At 36.2% G+C, this 22,320-nt stretch overlaps 1 protein-coding gene across 1 annotated transcript; it reads left to right on the top strand.

Moving 5' to 3' along the window:
* The first annotated feature begins 1,508 nt into the window (after nt 1–1,508).
* On the top strand, nt 1,509–21,496 carry LOC137962301 (uncharacterized). The gene is made up of 17 exons (XM_068809088.1): nt 1,509–1,905; nt 4,376–4,477; nt 4,602–4,668; nt 4,829–5,010; nt 5,131–5,388; nt 8,209–8,292; nt 8,566–8,613; nt 8,689–8,753; nt 9,146–9,194; nt 9,991–10,264; nt 10,511–10,632; nt 13,190–13,270; nt 13,465–13,539; nt 18,281–18,489; nt 18,584–18,734; nt 19,899–20,142; nt 20,968–21,496. The coding sequence occupies exons 1-16, from the start codon at nt 1,552–1,554 to the stop codon at nt 20,094–20,096; spliced, it is 2,319 nt and encodes a 772-aa protein (XP_068665189.1). The 5' UTR covers nt 1,509–1,551; the 3' UTR covers nt 20,097–20,142; nt 20,968–21,496.
* Nucleotides 21,497–22,320: the final 824 nt, after the last annotated feature.

The raw sequence follows: 22,320 nt of genomic DNA, 5'->3' as shown, positions 1-22,320 counted from the left end.
AAGATTGCAAGAAGCAAAAATCTTGTTGCAACTCTATCAAATTCCCCTATAGCCATCACAAAGTTTGCAACTAACAAATATCTTGTTGTAATTCTGTCAACATTTCCTTAAAGCCATCACAGAGTTTGCACAAGTAGACACTTTATCGCAATTCTATCCTCTCCCAACACTTCAAACTTTAAGTTAACCTAAAACCCTACAAGATTTATGTAGTAATTAACAATCGTCTTCGTCGCTACTTTACCATCAACTTTGGACCCATTATTGCAATACAAGATCTATTTTTCTTGTCAAATACCAAGTGAAGACTAATTGTACTTGGAGTTAGTCAAACAAGAGACTTCTGGTACATTGATTAGATTAAACCAACTCCAATTTAAGTTTGTGCATAGTGATTGGATTATATTACTAGATCAGATATTGGGTTTTACATTATTTAAAATTTTGTCACTTTCTTTGTTGCTACACTTACGGTTGCATTGCTTTGCAATCCAAATTTTTTTCTATGTTAATGATGAATAAGTCCCATTCACATAAATAGTCACCGATTGTTGCTTAAAAAATACTTATTTGATAAATAATGACACACAAATGAAGCACACTTTAGTGTATATGGCATTTTTTTCCGTAGGAAAATAAACATAAATAACTAACAAATCTTAGGACCTAAAAATTACTCTATAAATTGACAAAACAAATGATAGTTTTATATAAACGAAAGCATATTGAGATAAATCCCGTTTAAATTATGAGACCAACAATTGGTCATATGCCTCGCTCCTGTAGTATTAACATTGTTGTATAGAAATAGAAAAAGGAGTTTTGTTTGACACAACTTTTGAATTGTTTTTCTTCTTTGTATACCCCTAATGATAATATATTAACGTCCATAAAAATAATTTTAGAACAAAAAAATACGAATCGAATGACTAAATAAGTATATTTCGTATTCAAACATGTTTATCCCAAGGAAATATACTCTTGCATAAAAATAAAGTTAATAGAAATATTTGAGGCAAAAGGGTTCATGAACTACTATTTTTTAGTGTGAAAATACACATTTTATGTAGGACCCATTAGTTTTCACTAGTTTAGATGTATATATATATATATTTTTTTTTGACATATTCATTATTTAATAAAAAAATCTATATTTTAATTTGAATTTCGTGCAAGCAATAAAAAAGGAAAAAAAACTAAAACTAAAATAGAAAATAGATGACACAAATACCACAAAAAGGGCAATAAAGAGGTTATTTACTAATGAATTAAAATTTAATTTTCTTATATTATACATTTATTGCTTCTCTCATGCATTTATTATATATTCTTATTTTATTTTTTATTTTAATAACATATACAAATAAAATAAAGTAAATGCCATTTAAAATGGGCTATTAACCTATATTTATTATTAATAATTATTTTATTATTAAGTAGGGATGGAATGGTAACGAACGAGCCTTAAAACCCCCTCTCTCAAAAGTGAAAATCCCTCGCAAGCCTCGCCTGCTGTGATCCTGCGCGGTGGAGATCACTGCGAGAGCAAAAATGTCGGAAAAGCTGAGAGATGCTGAGCTTCTTGCAACGCTTGGCGACTTCACGAGCAAAGAGAACTGGGATAAATTCTTCACTCTGAGAGGCAGTGATGAGCCCTTCGAATGGTACGTTGAGTGGAGCAATATCAAAAAGCCTTTAATTTCCGAGCTCTCCCCGGACACTTCCTTGCAAATCCTCGTCCCAGGGTGTGGAAACTCTCGTATTTCAGAGTACCTGTACGACATAGGCTTTAAATGTATTACAAATATCGATTTCTCCAAAGTCGTTGTCTCGGATATGCTGCGGAAACACATTCGTTCTCGTCCGGAGATGCGATGGCGCGTCATGGACATGACAGATATGCAGGTCTCTTGGACTCTCTCTCTCTCTCTCTCTCTCTCTCACTCCCTCATTCATTGTCACTCGCTCTCTTTCATTCTCTGACGCTGTGTAAAAATAAAGTAACAAGGATACTATATGGTTGGTCTGGAAGAAATGCCGTTTTCCTTTTATAGTTAACCGTGGGGTCCCCGAGGCAGAATGGAGGTAATGGAAGGAGAGCTCAGTATCATAAGTTCTAGGCCACCTATAAGAGCTGCAAAATTTAGCTAGACGCCTTTTTTTTTTTGTTTTTTGTCCGGGAGTGTGATAATACGTGAACACCTGTTAACACCCTCTCTTGAAAATGAACATTTGGAAAAGAACAAAGAAATGCGCTCAGGAGTCCATCATATGAGTGCCACCCATGGGGATGCATCATTGCTCAGTTACCCATCTCCTGCTGTTGATTGAATGTTTCTGTTGATATGTCTGGGTTGGTTTGCGCCCAGGAGTTCATCATATGCGCTAAAGGATGTGCATCATGGTATGTTAGGACAGACCCATTTGAAATAAGCTTGCATATACCTTGTTAATATCCTATTTAGACTGCCCAAAGCTTTCATTGCCTAATGAATATCTGTTCTGCCATCTTCTAGCTCAATTGAGAAGAAAAGTGGAATGTTAAAAAATCCAAAGCCATGAGGAGGTATTGTTTCCGCTTTTGTGCTCCTCAACCTTGGGACATGATGGTTCAATGGATTCCAAATGAGAAACTGTTCATCAATGCATCCCACTCACCCAGGGCTGTCTTATACTCAATTCTGATGATAACTTGAGAGGTAACTTGGGTGGTGCAGGTGAGGTTAATTGGGACAAGTTAGGGAACATCGGCCCTGTATATTCTACACCCTGGCACTGACATTGGAGCAGATTTTTTTCAAGTTGAGGGTGGTTTGCAGTAGTTGTTACTGGATGCTAAGAAGAAACCATCCCCATCGTTATTTTTGAAATACATAGAGATTGAGGATATTAGCCATATGATGCTGATCCTTGGTTGCATATACCGAGTGATGCAAATTGCTTAGCTGATTTATTTGCTAGAGCTGGAGTCTCCCAGCAACATTCTTTTATGGGGGATTATTTGCCTTTTTAGATATCACTTGGATCATTTTAAAACAGATAGTATTTAGAACTATGTTGTGCATTTGTTTTTTGATGCACTCGGGCTATTTTTTACAAATTTTTAGAGAAATTTTTGCAGTCCTTGATCCTCTATATCGGTTCTCATGTCTTTCATTAAAAATGGAAGTCTTACTCACCATCCTCCTCCATCTGTTGGTAGCTAAAATAAATCGTGACATGAGCTTTGAAGGCAACCATGGGCTGGTGGCTGGTGGCTGAGTTTTAGATCTCATGAGGACTTCATTATTTTTCCTTATTTGGGGCATGTTTGGTGTTCTGACTCTGAGAAAGTGAAAATAAAGTGTTTATCTTAAGGGGTGAGGTTTTTTAGAAAAGATTATTCCCAGGATTCTAGGCAGTTGAGGGCAGTTCTTTGGTTGTCATTGGCTAATGTAACAATTGTATATATCCCCTTTGGTGCTTCTACTCCAACTTCGAGGGAATCAAAGATATGGAAAATGGACTTTGCATACCTTGGAATGACATCCCTCGATTTAGAAACTGCCTTGCAGATTCTCTTGCTTAAGAGGGAGTGAAGCGACAACTTCTCATTGTTTGAACTCCTAATTCTTCCCTGTAGTATTTCTATTTTCTTTCTTATGTCCTTTATATATTATTTGCAATGTCATTAGCAACCATGTGGTAGAAATATGTGGACATATGCCGTCTCTGTTGGTTCTGTAGACTCCACAAGGTGGACGGTAGTGCTCTTCTTCCTGTCTGATGTTTCACGATAACCCTTCAAGGACCCCTTGGTAGTTTAAGGAGATGTGAAAGTGGTCAAAAGTTGGTCTTTTGGGCAGCTATTCGTTCCTGTCGCAGCTATTACCCCAATGAGCAAGAGTTTGTTGGACCAACACCCTTAAAGCTGCTTACTGGAGGCAGTTCCCGTGCTTCGGATGGTGTGGACTATAATTGCTTTTTGCAGATAACTCTATGCTTACTCGAGTCTCTTACAAATTTTTGTATTTTCTGTCTCCCTCTTGTAGTTCTTAATCTTACCTGAGTCTCTTACCAACTTCTTTGTGATTTTGAGGATCCACAACAAATAGATGAGAAACCACATGAGTTGAGTGTAAACAATATTACCAGATAAATGTCATAATTTTTATAGATTTCTTTGGAATCTAGTCGCTTCTCTCACTGGTGCTTTCAGTATTGTATTTTCATGCTATTCCAGAACAGTCAACATTTTATTTTCATGACATTGCAACATAGCTTCATAGCATATTTCCTGGGTGTGTTTTCTGCATTATGTCTGTTTTTTGTTCTTATTTTTTTATCTAGTTCCTTTTTTGATCAATCTTCTTTCTGGTCCTGCTTTCTCTACCAGTTTACAGATGGGTCCTTCGATGTTGTTCTTGACAAAGGGGGTTTGGATGCTTTGATGGAACCAGAGCATGGCGCTGATCTGGGAAATCGATACCTTTCAGAGGTTTCCTGATGTTGAATGTTGTGAAATCTAAAACATATTTGTCATGAATGCTCTTAATAGTTAAAAAAATAGGGCAGGTCTGCATCATTATTTTGATTCATATGGCCAACCTGTATTATGCCAGGTGAGAAGAATCCTGAAATCTGGGGGAAAATATGTATGTCTAACCCTAGCAGAATCTCATGTTTTAGGTACACTCTAAAGTCTCTGCTGGTAATATTCTGCTGCTATGGATTACAACTTGAATTATAAAGCGTGTTATCCTTGCTGGATGTTTAAATTTTATAGTGAATGAATCGTGCACTTTTTATACTAAATGATGGCCATTCTGATGAGATTTTTTCCCTCTAGGTTTACTTTTCTCCAAGTTCAGGTTTGGATGGAAAACTAATATCCATGCTATACCCCTGCAATCAACCAGAAAATCTGGCTTTCAGACATTTATGGTGGTCATTGGTAAAGAGAATTCAAGTTTGCCAACTCCAGTTGAGTTATCTTTTGATCTTTCTATCCTCGATCGCAATGGACATCAGGTGACTGAATATTCTCCTTGCACTATGGATATCTTTTTCATTCTATCTAGAACTATTCTAATTATTTTGAATGTGGAGAAGAGTTATAAGATGACCTGAACAAGATTCATGTTTTTGAAGGGTCGTGGTTTATTGCAAGCTCTTGAAGCTGAGAATAATACACGAAGGGACTATTCCTTTGGGGCTGATATTGTGTTCTCATTTGAAGATCTGCAACTAGGGGTTAAGGGAGATTTAAAGGAACTTGTGCCTGGTCGTAGAGCTCAGGTGACACTCAGTGGGCAGGATGCCTGCTACAGCTACAAAGCCGTACTTTTGGATTCTCAAAAACAGTCTGATCCATATACATATCAGTTTGGAGTATTTCTTGTGCCTGCGGTGAGTTTGTGGATTGTGCTTCATTGGTTTCTACATGATTGCTCATTTAAAAAAATTAAATTAAGTTTTTGTCTTTAACCTTGATTACCATGTTTCAAAAGGAGAGGTGGCCAGCACAATATTAAAGTGTTTGGTGTTTGTGAAGTTGGTCCAAGGCCCATCCCAAAATGACTAGCCAACTTAAGAAGCCTCTTTCCCAATTAATAAACTCAAGATATTTGTACTCACTAATCCATGTGGGACTATTCCTTAACACTCCCCCTCACGTGTAGGCCCTCTTTGTGGTTCTACAAGTTGATAATTTAGGTGTAGGCCCTCTTTTGTGGTTGTACAAGTGGATAATTTTAGGTGTAGGCCCTCTTTTGTGGCTCTACAAGTGGATAATTTTTTAGGTGTAGGTCCTCTTTTGTGGCTTTACAAATGGATAATTTTAGGTGTAGGCCCTCTTTTGTGACTCTACAAGTGGATGATTTAGGTGTAGGCCCACATATGAGTACCCGCTTTGATACCATGTGAAGTTGGGTCCTAGGCCCATCCCAAAATAACTAGCCAACTTAAGAAGCCTCTTTCCCAACTAATAAACTCAAGATCTTTGTACTCACTAATCCACGTGGGACTATTCCTTAACAGTGTCAACTGTATTTATCTAAAAAGTGATGATTGATAGTTCTTCTCTAATTTTCCTATTACTGTTCTTTGTACTTACCAATTAGAAGAATTTTCCATATTACCTATAGGAAAAATTATTACCATTAACCAAGAAAAATTACCTTAATTCGTGGTGTTCTAGGAAATTCTTATTCAGTGACTGGACTTGCTTTCGTTTTCCATGTGGCTTTTTGACATTTAGCTCTTTAGGCAATTCAACATATCCTTTTGTTTCTTTAATATGATAATATCTCGTTATTGTAGAAATTACATTTTAGTTGCTTCAAGGTATTTCTGATACATGATAATTATCTTGTTGCATTGAAAATATTGCATTTTAGCTGCTTCAAGGTATTCTTGGTACATGATTTCCACATTTTCTTGTCTATCTAGAGCTTGCTTGTTCTTTCCAGTAGAGAACACTTTGGAGATTCAATTATGGTTTGTTCTTGTTAGTTAACTAGGCTAACCGTAGAGTTGGTATGTGGTGAATTCGGAACCTCATCTCCTAAAAATCGTGTCAGAGCTAGAAATCCAACCCCCCTACCCTATTTCTCTACTCCCCCATCCTATCCCTGCCTTATTCACTTACTCCCCTGTTGAAGAAAAAATACGGAAGATTCTTACATGACTCTTATAGAAAGAAGTCACACAGAGGGAAAAAATATGGAGTCTAGCCGAATCTCATGGGAGGAAGTATCACAAAAGTGTTTCAGTTAAGTGGTGTTCTAGTTTTTTTAGTTCTCTTTAATAGTTGTTTCCTTTAATTTTAGTTCTATTCATGGTGTAACTGAGACATGAATAGTCTAATTATATGCTGATTTTAAGTATTTCCTCTATTATAAATAGAGACTCAATGTACTCAATTTACACATAGTCAATGAGTTATTTTCCCCTCCTGAAATTTCAATATCCCCAACCCTGTCCTTGCCTAGTCCCTGCATTCCTGATCCATCTTTGTGGGTTTAGATTGGGGAAACTTGTTCCTTTCCTGACCTGTGCGAGGTTTTCCCCATCACCCCTTTGTTGCTTGAATCAGGTCAGGTTGGGTTGGGTTCCTCACCCGATACTTGTGCACCACTAAGCTAATACTAAGCCTAAGCAGGAAATGTGAGTGTGGTTCCAGTCTAGAACATGAATTCTAGATGTGAATGGTGGTCATGTGTGGATCTGGGTATTGGAATAATCTGCATGCCACAGCTTGTGTGCGGAAAACATTGATACTGTTAGCTTTAAGTCCCAAACATTTTAGTGGGGTTGTTTTTTTGTTTTTTGTCTGCTCTTTTTTCTGAAGATTCATATTGCTTATCTATTTGTCTTTGTCATATTTGTCATTAGAAACTAAGAACTTGGGAAGAGTGATTGGAAAACTAACACAGAATCTTTGACATATGCTCAAGTACATTTTAAAATATCCAAGAGCTGTCAGATCCTTAGGTGGCAAATCATCAAATGTTTGGTCTGCCTGACATTTTTGAAGGTTTTGGGATTTTTAAGAAATTTATGGTATCTTTCAGATAAAAATGTGATGGTATTTCTCCAATCCTGTCTGTGCCCCAACGTGCAATGGGGTTTTCTCTCCAACCCCATCTTCAGTCTGCAGAATGAAACCCTGCCTTGTACGACACTGCAGCTAAATAGAATATGTATTAATTTTTTTTTAATTTAAAATTTTATAGAAGTAAGTTCTTTTGATCAATTAAAAAATAGAGTGCTCAGGAATCTTTTAAAAAGTGCTTTTGAAGACACATTTCTTGACATATGTTTCAAAAATAAATGTATTAGTAAGGAGTTGAATGAAAGTTAAATAGTTTTAAAAAATTCAAATAAATTAATTTTATATTTAGTTTTCTTGAATGGAGCCAGTTGACGAAACCCATCCTGCACGGGCCTTGACAGGGTTTTTTGCCAACCTTGGTCCCTGTTTTGCGTTATAAAATCCTGACACCATCTACTTATAAATAGGGCAGGGCAGTGCAGTTTTCCTGTTCAATCCATTACTGCCATCGGTACTTTGTAATATCTTGAACGTTTTTGAAATGTTGTAGGCACTTTTATACTACCAAAGTTATGTCTTACCTTGTCAAGCATTTAATTTTTCTATTTTTTTGAAGTTTATTAAAATTTATTCCTGTATCAGTTGAATTGCCTAACTTGGTTGTCAGATTTCAGACTAGGGTTCATGAATGGCTTTTCTCTTCCGAAGAAGGACAATGGCTAATAGTTGAAAGCTCACGGGCGGCACGTTTGATCATGGTAATTCATGGGTGGCTTGTTTGGCATTCTCTTTCTGGTTGGATGAATTTTGATGTATAGGTTACATATGAATGCATACACATGTCTCTCCCTCTCAATGCATGTACTTGTCTATTTATGTATGTGTACATGCAAATATTTTATTGGTTTTTGTATAGTAACTACGTTCTCTGTTTAGGAACTGACTAAATACATGCAAATATTTTATTGGTTTTTGTATAGTAACTACATTCTCTATTTAGGACCCATCTAAATACAATTTTATGAATGTAGGTTCTTTTAGATGCTGGACATACTGTTGCCAGCATGGATGAGATCCAGGTAAGAATGCTTTTCTTTAGGTCAAGTAATTATGTCAAAGAACTCTTTTAACTTTGATATCATTTTCTCTTCCAGAAGGATCTGTCTCCTCTTGTTAAAAAGTTGGCACCAAAGAACCTTGCTGATGGAGCCCAAATCCCGTATGATTATTTTCTTTCTGCAATGTATCTTCATCCTATGTTTGCTTGTTGCATCTCTTAATAGCTGCATAATTACTCTTACCAGCTGAGGTGTTCTGCCATTTAGTTAAGGGATCAAATTTGTCCTTCTTCAGTCAAATGAGTCGGGCTCAATCATGTATTGATGCAATTTCTTGTATGTTCCACAACTATTTAGATTGGAAAGAGTTTTATTACTACATGAAACATTGCAGAAGCTAGTGATGGAAGTGTCATTTCTCTGAGAAACATAATGTCATGGTGTCATTAAAAATTTCACTTCTGTCACAAACATCTTATGTTATATGGTTGGTTTTTATGACTCTTACTTAATTACTCATTCTTCACATCTGATTCCGACTTGTATTTTGCAGGTTCTTGATGGCCAATGATGGAATCCAGCAGCGAAAAATTATTAAACAGGTTGGGCTACTAGCTTGAAGTAGCTCTTCCAGTTTTTTTTTCTTTCCTCTGATGAATTACTAGTCCTCAATTTAACTTAGATAATATAATGTGTCTGCATGACTAGAGAATATGTTTATGTCTCTAGTTTATGTAACCATGTCATGGCATGGTGCTCTTCTTGTTATTTGATGTGTTCCATGGTTTGGGATCACAGTAGTATTTTAAAGTGTCATTATTGAAGGTGTGTGGGGTCACCAAGGCATATGGGATTCAACATTCTGCTTTTCTCCCTTGATGTCTGTAATCTGTAATACAGAGAACCAAGTTGGTCACCAACCACTCAAATGTTTTTAGTCCAATAATTCCTTATTGAAGCAAATAACTGTGTCCCGAACTGTATGAGTTGGAGGGTCTGGTTAGTTTTAACATTTAGTCATGAATGCCTTCTTTAGGTGTGCAGTTGGTGCTCAAAACATTAAAAAGAAAGAAACCCCAATTCTAAGTCTGGAATTTTGGTGGTTTTGTTAGGTTACCTGTCTCTTGGAGACATTGATGCTTCTTTAGTTTCCCTAGGCTTATAATTTTCCTTAATAAGTTAAGAGTTCCATCTTTTTTCCTCTGATAAATCATACTTGTTTAGCTAAACAATTTGTCATTCTCTTATATTTCATGTTATAGTAGGTTACATATCCTTTTCTATCATTATAGGTTACATCTTCTTTTTATTATTATAGGTTACGTCTACTTTTTATTATTGTAGTTTACACCTCCTTTTATGTTATTTTGGGTTACATCTCCATTTATATTATTGTAGGTTACGTCTCCCACAACTGGACAGGTTACTGTGGAGGATGTGATCTATGAAAATGGTGATGATAATGGCCGTAGATCCCTTTCCCAGAAAGATGTTATCTTTCGTCGTCTGACCTTCCAGAGGAGCTTGGACTTGGTTCAATCGGAAGCTTTGGTGACAGAAGAAGAATTGCCTGAAAAAAGGCTTGAAACAGCAAACAAGAGATCGAGCTCATCTAGGAAGTCTAGAAGGAAAGGAAGCCAAAGGAGTGATCCAGACAGATCACTACTGGATGGTAGGTTCTTATTCTCTTCAGGGAAAAACGTTTTTGGTATTCAGAGAGTAGATCTTTAATGTGTATGGTATCGTTTTCCTGTTTAGTGAGTTAATTCATTTTCTTTCTTGTGTTGTGGTGTATAATGTTCAAAGTTTATAAGAAACCTATTTATGATTGGATTCTGCTTTTTTTTTTTTTTTTTGAAATGATGGATGCTGCTATTTTAATTGCTTAATATTTTTTTTTTCTCATCTGTCATTTTAGTACCCAGAAACCATCTGAAGGTGGATCACTGCTTCCTGGCTAGTTCTTATCATAGTGGAATCATTTCTGGACTTGTATTGATAGCTTCCAATCTGGAAAGTGCAGCTTCACTGGGAAAAAGAGTAAGGGACTGAATTTTTGGAACATATTTTGGGATTGGATTTTATCTTTTAACATTTCTTGAGCAAGATCAGACTTTCTGGGCGCTACACAATTCACTGTTATAATGATGCTTGTTGAATTTATGGAAAAGAGAAATATTTCATTGACTTTAACTTTTTATAATCAGAGTACATGAACCTCTATTTATAATAGAGGAAGGTAGTAGAGTCTAATTACAATAAAACTACCTTTGTCCCAATTTCACCCAAACTCTAACACTTAAAGATAAGTCCTAACATAATTAAATAATTCAATATAGATAAAAGAAAAACATAACTCAAACTAGAACTCTTCTAGGACGTGACCATATGATAAAGATGCCTTTGTGAGTCCTTGATTTTCCAACTTATGTGATAGGGATGCCAGTTTGTGGTAATCATGGTGGGTCTTACTTCTTATGTGCTTAGGCCCATCTTGTGGGCCTTCCTTGGTCATGTGACCCATCTTATAATACTCTTAGATATGTGGGTCTTCCTTGGTCGTGTGGGCTTGAGCCTATCTTCTAATACTCCCCCTCAAGCTGGGGGTGAGAGAACAACATGAACTCCCAGCTTGTTGCAAATGATGTATAATTTTTTTTGTATAAAATGGCACATCTTCCAATATGCCTTCATCTTCCAACACTCCTCCTTACACTGTTGTGTCCTTCCATGAGGCTCTACTGGCATAATATAAGTGAGAGTAAAAATCGCTCCTAGCCTGTATGACATTGCTCCATACTCCATTCCTAATGCTGGATGTAGGGCTCACTCCGTCTTCTGTAGGTAGTGTGTCAATCGGCATTGCTCTGAAGTGTTCCACCACCATGTCCCTCCATAGGACAACGACTCTCAAGTGGTAGGAGTAATAAAAGCCATTACAAGGGGGGTAGTGGATTTATTTATAATGGTGTCCCAATCTGGACACCGACTCTCATGGTATCCCAACTGTGATATTTTTTAGAGTTAAATTTATCACGGTGTCCAAATCTGGGCATGGACTCTCATGGTGTCCCAACCGTGATATTTTTTAGAGTCAAATAAATTAAGTATGAGAAAAGGTACTGAGGTTACCTCTTCTTCAATAATAATGTCTTATCCAAAGAGAATAGCAACAACTGTAATGTAACACGACCATCTGCCAACACATATAACACGAACCAAAATAATAAAACTTGTAGAAGGATCCATGAAATAATCATAATCCGATATAAATATTTTTTCTTAGATGCAAAAGCTTCATCTTTTGTGCTCCCCCTTTCTTGAATATTTTGATCACATAAACTTATCCACAACATATAGAATAAAATACCTCTTTCTTGTACTTTTTCTACTTTTCCCCCTCAAGCTGGGAGGTAATGGCTGTGATACTAGCTTGAACTAAATGTCATAGATGTAGCAATAAGCCCAAATAACATAGATGTAGTAATAAGCCCTCAAACCATGGAGAAGTGATATATTTTCCTGATATAGAAACTCAAAAAGTGACGCAAAACAAGCCGCTTAAATTCGGATTTTTCAATGCAACAGGATACCAACATGACCTTTGATTCTTCCAATGCGAATATATCTTTAAATATAGATCAGATTGACATGAAATTTTCTCCTTCTGAAACTAGACTTAAATACCTTTCATCCAAATATAACTTCTCTTCATAAAATATAATTATCAGAAGATAAATAATTTGATATATTTCGGTCTCTGTCATTTGGCCGAACTAAGCACTGTTTCTCCTTTTTTTTCAGCATGACCATTGACTTTTCCAAGATCAATATCTTCTTATAAAAAACTTAGAACGAGATTTGGTTGAATAGATAAGATAATAGACTTACATATCTTTCTTTTGATATATAATTCTCCATATAAAGTCTCGTTCTTAATAGCATAAAATACCTCGGAAGTTGAGGCCTTCTGCTGCTGCTTCAAATATCGATTTCTCTTTGGAGATAACTCAGATAGAAAATTGGTTGAATAGGTAAGAAAATATACTTACAAAATTTTCTTTTGATATATATTTGTCCATATAAAGTCTCGTTTTTTATAGCATCAAATACCTTGGAAGTTGAAGCTTTCTGCTACTGCCCGAACCTCTTTTGCAATCTGATCTACGCTCGTTCAAATATCGATTTCTCGTTGTAGATAACTCCGATTGGAAAAAATCCTTTTTCCTTGGAAAGTATACTCAAATATCTTTCTGTCAATATATAATTTGTAATATGAAAATCTCAGTATATGGGTAAAAAACGCAAAGCAAACTACGGGTGTAGGGACTGAAAAAAAAAAAACTACGAACCTAGACTTTGGGTTTAGGGTTTAGAGAAAAAATTTCATTATCGCTGTGGGTTGACCAAGTCAACTCACAAAACCTGCTTTGAACTTTAGTTTGTTGGTACGTGCTTGTGCTTTTCCTTTTCTTTGCCCAGTTTATTTTTTCCTTCTCTTAATTACAGACATCTACTTTCTTTTGATTGGCTGCTGTTAGTTTTGATTTTGACTGTATATGATGTTTGAGGTTATTTTTGTGTCTTTTTCTCTCAGGTTAGCATGGTTATAGTTGGTCTTGGAGCTGGTCTTCTTCCCATGTTCCTGCGTAGATGCATGCCAATATTGGAAATTGATGTGAGTTTTCTTTTATCAATTTCTTCCTTTTCCATAATTTTTATATGGAATTGGTTAAGAAGAAAACTTAGATAGATGAACCTAAACTTCTTGTAATACATTTCTCTCCTTGCTTCGTGCCTTTTGATAGAGAGGTTACATGGTTAGCATTCTATGTGTTGGAAATGATTAACATTTTATTCCATCCCTTGCAGGTTGTGGAGTTAGATCCTTTAGTTTTGGACATCTCAAGGGACTATTTTGGGTTCAAAGAAGATGAGAAGCTCAAGGTGTGTCAATTATCTCTTTTGTGATAGTTATCTCCCTGCACCTCCTCGATCTATGCTGACATTTGGAAATGATTTTGTCACTATCTACTTCTTTGTCTATTATTATTATTATTATTTTTGTACAAATTCTTGGTGTTGGTATCACAGAACGTAGGCAGAGAGGTTTGGAATCACTAAGGATGGCAGTTTTACACGATTACCCATCTATCATTTTACCAGTTCATGTATAAAGAAATATGGAACAAAAATTCTTGGTGGTGTAAGGATATACCTGTTTACTTTCTATCTGTTTATGAAAAAAAAAGGTGTAGAGGTTATTTTACTTGAATACCAAATAACGGGTGGGGGTAGTTGTGCATTTTTCCAATCCTTCCTCATGTGAGTGTAAGAAAAGAACCTCTCCTTATGGAGTAGATGACTTCAATTTCAGAAAATGTTTAGGTAAAATTACTAAATTCAATGTATGTAAGATGGTTCTCTTGTGTTGCATTGGACATATCCTATGGGGACTATGGAAAGAGAAATAGGTGGAAATTCAAATTCAAATCTTCCCCCACTAAAATTCTGACTGATTACATTACGGGCCAAGTATCTATCTGGCTTCTAAACCGAAAAGAATTCAGAAACTTCAGCAGCTCAAACTTTAGAGAAAATTGACAGCTGGTTGCTCGGCTGTCTCAGCCCCCTTGCCCCCTGATCATGGCTATTTGGCCCTCCCCACCATTGTGCCACTTCAAGCTTAACTTCGTTGGGAGTGCTTTTGGTTGCCATGGCCCTGTGGGATATGGAGGAGTTATCCATGATGTTAACGGTGATCTCCTCCTCTTTCCTGGGCCCTCTTGGTATCTTTGACTCCTCAACAACAGAACTTTCGGGAATGCTGAATGGAATTCAAATTTTTTCTAGCTGGCTCACGGGCCCACTTTGCATCGAAGGCAACTCAAAGGTCGTTATTAACTAGTGTGTAAACTCCATCAGACCTCCGTGGCGTCACTGGGACATGTACTCAGAAATTTGTAATTTAATTTCCCTTTTGAATTGTACTTGGAAGCACATTCCTTGTTCTGCCAATCATTTGGCAAATATTCAGGCTAAGGCGGGCATTTCACTCCAACACCTAGTTGTGGAGGAAAACCCTCTCTCCTAGGTTTGATTTGTACTTCTCTCTTCTTTTTAAAAATCGATAGATGTAATACTTTTATGTGTTTTATAGTGTTCGTATATTCCATTATTAGGTTTTCTATAATTTCTTGTAATTTTTTGTAGTATTTATAAATATTAAATTTACTCATTTGTTTACCCATTTTTGTATTACCTATGGATAATTGGGTAAAAAATGGGTAGACGAACACCCCTTGCTTGTTCTGAGGGAAGCAGGTAACATATTAGATGTTGGATGATAAAAACCTTAACTATTACAGCTCTCAAAAAGATCCACGAGGGATGCTCTTGTACTTTTTGATCGTATCTAACCAAGAGTATGACATAGGAACAAGAGAATACAGGAATTTCAGCTTGGAATTAGCAATGTGATGTTGTGCTGACCCTTGTTTTTTCAGTTGCTTTTTAAAATGTTTTTAATAAAGATGGTGAGGAGTTATTAAGAGAGGGGATTAGGGAAAGCTCCATTTGAGAGGGTGGGGGGAGCTCAAAGTAGGCTACGAAGGATTGAGAAGTTTTCACAACAAGGTGTTGTTAAGAGACACCAAACTGTGCCAAGGATTCAGCTATTTGGCATATAAATCTCGTGGATGTAGACTGATCACTATAATCAAACTGCCTTCAATGATTAAGGAGTAAAGCCAAGAGTCACAATATATGTCAAGCCATCGAGAAGAGTCCTGAGCCAGGTGTGCACATGAGTCAAGCTTGGGGCATGTTTTTGAAAAGCTTCCTCATGAGCCTGATCCTGACTCTTGCTCCCATTCTGTGATGGGGTTGCAACCTTCTCAGGATCCATTCCCTCATTGCCTATGGCCCATTCCATCTTTAATACTAAATTTTTTTAAGATATTCAAAATACAAATATATAAAGTAACTAAAAATTATAAAATCATAAGAGAAAGGCTTTTGTTTCTTGGTAACTTTTGTTTTCCTTAATGCCTTCGTTATAGTAAACTTCTTTTTTAGATACATGTCTTTTTTAAAACATAAAGGTTAGGATTGTAATAAGACCTTGTGGGTCGGGGTTGGAAAAAGGTTAGGGATTTTGTCCCCTCACCTTGTCCCTGTCCTATGGAGTGAGCATCCGACCCCAACTCTGACCTCATCCCCATCCACACCCGACCTATTTGTACCCCTAGCAATAAGTGCTGTTTCCATGGAGTCATAATAATCAAAAGCAGCAGAGTAAACAGATGAATTTTAACCCCAGTGTCACAAATGAGTTCCCCTTCCGCTGACCTCAGACTATCAAAGTTAAGCTTAAGTCCACCTGTTGTAGAATGGAGCACTGACGTGGGCTCTTATTTCAAGAGATAACCAAAACAAGTATCCAGTTTTACTTGTTGAAGGAAAAAGGTCCTCCAGTTTTGTCTAGTGACCTTCTGCTTGTCATATTGACCCTGTTATTTGAGTTCATATAATTTTTTCCTTTCGATTCTTATGGAAAATAGCTTTTTTGGGCAAAAAAAAGCTTGCGACTGTTGTATTTTCCGAAAAGCAAGTAAAAACTTGTCTTTTCTTAATATAATTCCATTGTCGCTGTTCTGAAAAGACAAAGAAATAAAAAAATTTCAGTTTTTGAGTTAAAAAAGGTATCCTTCTTATTCTATTCTCACTGTTCTGTAAAAACAAAGAACAGAAAAAAAAAGTAAACAGAACTTATTTGAATCATATAAAAAGTTACCTTCTTCCCAAAAATATAGCCTTGCATCAATGAAAAACTATTCTATATGAATTAAAAAGTTGGTTGTTTTTGTTCAAATTTGTGGAGATATTATAGTGGTATCACATCCATTCTGATTTCACCTAGGTACCTTTCATCTAAACTCAAATTTACCTGCCGGTAATCCATTCTTGTTAGAAAATACATCCAGGGGTACTTTGGTCATTTTTCCCTCCAGGGGTATTTTGGTCATTTTTCCAGCTCTATGGTTAAATTTCTTTATGTAATATTATTCTTCATGTTAATTTATGTCAGTGGCTAAATTTTCATTATGTACATAGGATGTATAATTAGTGAGATATATAAGGAGAATAAGGTTTATTAAGTGTATAGGGGCATTTCTGTAATTATGACCCCCAAGACAGTTATTTAAGAAGATCTGGGGGTTGTGCTTGACCCCCAACGAGCCTCTCCTGGCTCTTCAGAAAATTCTCTTTCTCCTTTCTCTTTTCCTCTCAATTTTCTTTTCTTCCTTCAACCAAATCTTCATTTTTACAATTCTTGTTTAATAAGTTCATTTAATTATTTGCACACACTTACAGAGAGAATACCCGCTGAAGGAGACTTTAGAAAATCAGAGATTACCTGGATTAGAAGCATTGGAACCAATTTGCTGTGTGAAAGTTAGTTTTGTACATCGATCTGTTCCATATCTTGTTCAAACACTATTTGAAGGGAAAAAAACTGTTGATTGCAACAGATTATTCAAATATTGAGGCCAATTTTGTTGAACCTATCATAATATGATTTTTTATTTTGGTAAAACTACAAGGAAGCTCTCCTTTTACAAGCAAATTAGTTTGCTCTAACTAATTTGCCTACTAAAATTAAGTGAAGTCTTCAATATTGGTGTTTCAATGTGGATAAGTAACATCTGTTACTTCAGATTTCTATGTACATGTTTGATGCTCATTTCTTGCAACTTATTTTCTTCAATATATCAATTTCGGGATTACCTTACTTTCATGATCATCGATTGGGGATAGAGCATGTAGAAGTAAATGAGATATTTTAATTCACCAAAAAAAATAAAAATTGAGAATCGTAACTGTTTCCTAGTACTGCAGTGATTAGCAGCCATTTATTTTAAAAAAATAAAAAAAGGGTGTAACGTCTTTCTCGAATATTGAATAGATAAGGATCTAATACTTGTTTTTGAACACTGTTTGCAATATATCGTTTTTGTTCTAGATAGGTATTTGTCCCTGCTTGTCCCTTCTTTGTCATTCTTCAGGTAGTCAATTTGAGTAGAATTGTATGCGAGATATCAGTGGATACTTCCGATCAAGCAAAGATAAGAAGTCCTAGTTATAGAAGAATAGTTAATGATATTGTAATTAGTGAGTATAGTGGCTGTATATAAGTGGAAAGTTGTGTGTGAGTTAATAGTTAATGTGTAAGTTAGATTGTGATCGGAAGCATCAACTTAGAGCACAGTTGGAATTCCTATTATCTGTCTACTTTGTGCTGTTCTAAATCTCAATTATAGTTGTTAGAGACAGCAACCAGTAGTTCATTGACTTTTGTAATAAGCATAAACTTTTATCCTTTTCATCTCTTTATTACTTTATTGTATTTCTTTCTTTCATGTCTATTTCAAATTTGTTAGTTATATCTTCTATTCATGTCTGTACATGGTACTGGTCTGTGGCCTATGTAGAGCAGCATACTTTGGAATAGTAGATGATGGGATACAATAATGTGGCATGGGGCCTAGCCATGTTTTCCCATTTGTTCCCATCCACTATGGAAATTTGCGCTGTTTGAATCTTTATACTCACATGGACAAAAGTTTTCAACTGTTGTATCTCAAAAAGGTGGTGGTTCAACTGTAAGTTTCTTATGTTGCACTAGGTTCACATTGCTGATGGCATCCAATATGTTAGGGGGGTTGGGATTGATATCATCTCTTCGGAAACTGTTACCAATGTTGAAAATGGTGATGAGTCCTTGAAGGAGAGTTTCCCTCTGCTTCCTGAAAGTGGGTCCAGCTCGGTCATTGATGCAAATAAAAGTAATGGCATTGACATACTTATTATTGATGCAGATGCAGCAGACTTGAGGTAAATTTTAGCATTTTGCATCTTATATAAGTGCTTTCCACTCACTGTTTCTTCTTTTTGCAACAGAAGCCACTCACTGTTTCTTCTTTTGCAGCACTGGATTGACATGTCCTCCTGCTGCTTTTACTGAAGAGTCCTTTCTTCTGGCTGTGAAGAAATCCCTTTCTAGAGGAGGCCTTTTTGTCATTAACTTGGTGTCAAGATCCCAGTCAATCACGGGGATGGTTATTTCAAGAATGAAAGCGGTAAGGGAGACAAAATCAGAAAAAAAATCTAGGTGGAAATAGGTGACTTAGATTTTCTGACCATATTTCCTGAAATATAAGTCACACCAGAAAAGCTGGCAAAGACAAAGTGAGGAACTTGCAAAACAAGGATACTAGGTTTGTGTAGTATAAGGACATTGACTAGTAATTAGGATAATTGGTAGAAACCCTAATTCATAGTAACCTAAAGTTGGATGATAGTTGGGAGCTGATCTGGTCTGAAACCCTAATTCGGGTTGTAATATTTGAACCCTTACACGTGGCATGGAAAATGAGGGAAAAAGTAATTGGAGTAGTACGGGATCTGCTTTTTATTTACCAATGATGAGTAAGCTCATACTTCAAAATTATTCTCTCATCATTGTTTCCCTTCTATGATAGTTTGCAAATATTCTTTGGACTTATGCTAGGAGCTTAGGGTGGGTTTTGACTTCAAAATTGTACACACATCCATTGCTGATTGTACATTCTACAGGCAAAAAATTATTGGAGAATAATACGGAATCTACTTTTTTGTTTACCTATAAAGAGCAAGCTCATACTTAAAAATTATTCTCTCATCACCATCTCCATTCCAAAATAGTCTGCAAATATTATTTGGAGACATGCTAGGAGGTGAGGGGTTGGGATTGAACTTCAAAATTGCAACCTTCACTAATGGTACTTTCTACTGTTTTTCTACTTAAATTCACTTATCCATTATAATGATAATGACGTAGGCTCCATATTAATGACATAATATTATATTAGAATACAACATATTTTTCTTTAAAGGGATAGATACTGTATATGCATTAAATTTATAACATACAAATTTTTATAATTGCTATGTAACTTTCTAAAGAACTATTTATATATTAGTACATTGCAATTTCATCTCCACTTGGGAATATTATTTACATGTATATGTCATCTCGATATGCTGTTTTGATGTTACTACCTTCTCTTGCTTCTTCCAACATAACAGGTGATCTCTAAGGGGTGGTTTCAAAACCAAACACCTAGCTTGTGTAGTGGATGGACTATATATATCTATAGAAGTCGCTTGACTAGATCTCTAGATTATCATGACATAATGAGATACTGCTGTCTCAACCGGTGTCACTGATTGTCTTTATCTTCTGTTGTATGATTGGTTTTCAGGTCTTTAACCACCTGTACTCTCTCGAGCTCGAGGAAGATGTTAACATGATTCTATTTGCTCTTCCTGCTGAAGCTTGTAGTCCTGAGGATAACATTTCAAAAGTGGCTGTGGAACTGGAGAAGCTGATCATGCTCTCAAACCCGGAGGCTCATGTTAATGTTGTGGAGACAGCAGGGAAGATCAAACGTATTAAGTAGCATGTGTGCTGTTATACATCGTGCTCTTGCTCTAAATATTGATCAGGTAAACAAACGACTCACAGGACTGATTCTTATACATCTTACTCTTAGTCTCAGAACTGATCAGGTTAACAACCGACTCACCGGACTGATTCCACTGTAGTATTAGTTCTGTCATATTGTTTTGCATTTCATCAGTGGTGGCATGCCTTTTTTGTTAACTCCCTAGCTGGATCTTCAGGAAAGGTGACCTTGTTTCAATTATGATATTGTTATGATATTCACCAGTACATTTAAAAAAGAACGAAAGAAAAAGACAGATTTTCAGTGGTTTGTGTTTGGCATGCTTCAGCATTGTTGTGCTTTGACTTTTTTATTTGGTTATATGGGCCTCATGTTTTGCAGCTTCAGTCACACAAAAAAAATTTGTACTTATGGTATGTTTTGGAAGACAATGAAAGTTACCAGTTGTTTGGGGTTTCAAAAGGTTTCAAAATTTCCATTGAATATGGGGAAGAGTTATTCATGTATTTGTTGTCTATCAAAATATTTTTTAGCTCATCTTTAAGTTAATATGATGGCATGGAGACAAACAAAGTGAAGCTTGCATGAAAAATATGGGATGGCTTAAGGCAGTCGGTTAGAATTGGTCAGCGATGGTTTGGATTTAATCCAATTTAGATGGTCCTAGCTCTTGTTACTGGCTCACATTTCTCAATAACTCATGGGCAAGTTACTTCAGGCATAGATTAGTATGTAATCATGAAGACCATGTTCTATATACTAGGTGCCATGTTTATGTTGATTCTTTTCAATGTCTGATCATGCATGTGTTTGTTAGTATTCCTCTGCACAGGTATCAACCCCAGCTGACTCGTTGATATTTCAGTAATATGCAGCCTTTGGTTTGTTTGCGTCTTCCTTGAAAAGCCATAGACATCATCTCCTGAAAGTTGCCTTATGATTTGATGAATATCTTGCATTCTGCTCCGGAGAGTGAAGGTCTTTGGGAGGTGATTAACACGGGTTTAGATCAGATCAGGCGTTGGCTACTTGGGTATTCCTGTAATGTACAAGGATCAATATTAGGCGATCAGTTAAAAAACCTGGAGAGTTAGACAGTGATGAAATCCATCTATTTTGTAATGGGATAAAAGGCAGTTGAGGCGGAATTCAACGAGAAGAGACGCCGAGAGAGAGAACCGGGGAACTCGCCTCTCGCTTCAAAGACGATGGGTGTGCAAAGAGGCTTCGGCGGCAAGGCCCAACCTTCTCCTTTTCCTTGACAAATACGGGATAATACTAGCAATCAACAACCTGTAAAAACAAGAATACATTGTCTCAAACAAGTCCAGGCTGCTACATGGATACATTGAAACAGGTTTTGTCATATTAATATCAGATTTTTTTTTTTTAAATACAATCTTCTAAATGGATTATTTTGAAGTATAGTCAAATTTCAAAAAATCCTTCTGAAAATGTAGCCAAAATTGTTAAATTCAATCTATTTAAACTGCATTGACAAACTTTTTTTAATTGTTGTATGATCCGATTCTAACTATTTTTACTCCAAATCTACATGTTCTATCACCTTCTTTAATACAAATGAAACTATTTAGATTTTAAATTTGATAAAAAATGTATTTAGTTTCAAGTACCATCTTTGTTTTGGTCCAACTCTAACTGAGAACATGAGTGTATTGTAAGTTTGAATAAGACTAAACTAGGATTTTGTTTGACTAATCATATATTTTTTTAATGTGGATTACTGGTGGCTTTCAGCCTGTCACATTAAATGAATTTAATTTCAGAATGCGACTGTGGGCTATGAGCAGCTATTATTTACCTTTGTAGTTGCACATATAAATACTCAGAGACGTGACACCTGACAGGCTTAAACGCAATCTACCATGCAAGCAACCACTGAGAGGAGTTATTGCTGCCTGTGAAGGCGGCTCCCTTGCTTTCTGGTAATGGATAGAGATTTTTGTCCAAGTTTCTGATATGGGCATTTCATGGAAATTCCCGAGGTGGGTTGTTGTTACAAATCATTGAAGTTCTCTGCTTTCTTACTGTAAATGAATGCTTGAAGGGAATTTCTGTCCTGAAGTTAAAAAACTTAAAAAAAAGTAGTTCAATCTTTGTTCAGTCTGCTCGAATCGTTCTGGACTTCCATGTCGGTCGGTTTGGCATTGCGGAGAAGAATTTATCTGTATTAATGGGATTTTTTAATTTAAGGTGA

Source organism: Aristolochia californica, unplaced genomic scaffold (genome assembly GCF_029961685.1).
Source record: "Aristolochia californica isolate CCGP_79_NKW_82.1479 unplaced genomic scaffold, dmAriCali1.0.hap1 SCAF_4, whole genome shotgun sequence".
NCBI classification, from domain to species: domain Eukaryota; kingdom Viridiplantae; phylum Streptophyta; class Magnoliopsida; order Piperales; family Aristolochiaceae; genus Aristolochia; species Aristolochia californica.
The sequence above is the reverse complement of the archived record's forward strand: the minus strand, read 5'-3'. Positions and strand labels throughout refer to the sequence as shown.

Bases quoted from the DNA above. Each gene is read 5' to 3' on its own strand.
- LOC137962301 (XM_068809088.1), top strand. From the start codon at position 1,552: ATGTCGGAAAAGCTGAGAGATGCTGAGCTTCTTGCAACGCTTGGCGAC. The intron at 10,633-13,189 runs GTAAGGGACTGA...TTTTTCTCTCAG, and splicing joins CAGCTTCACTGGGAAAAAGA to GTTAGCATGGTTATAGTTGG. The intron at 13,540-18,280 runs GTGTGTCAATTA...ATGTTGCACTAG, and splicing joins AAGAAGATGAGAAGCTCAAG to GTTCACATTGCTGATGGCAT.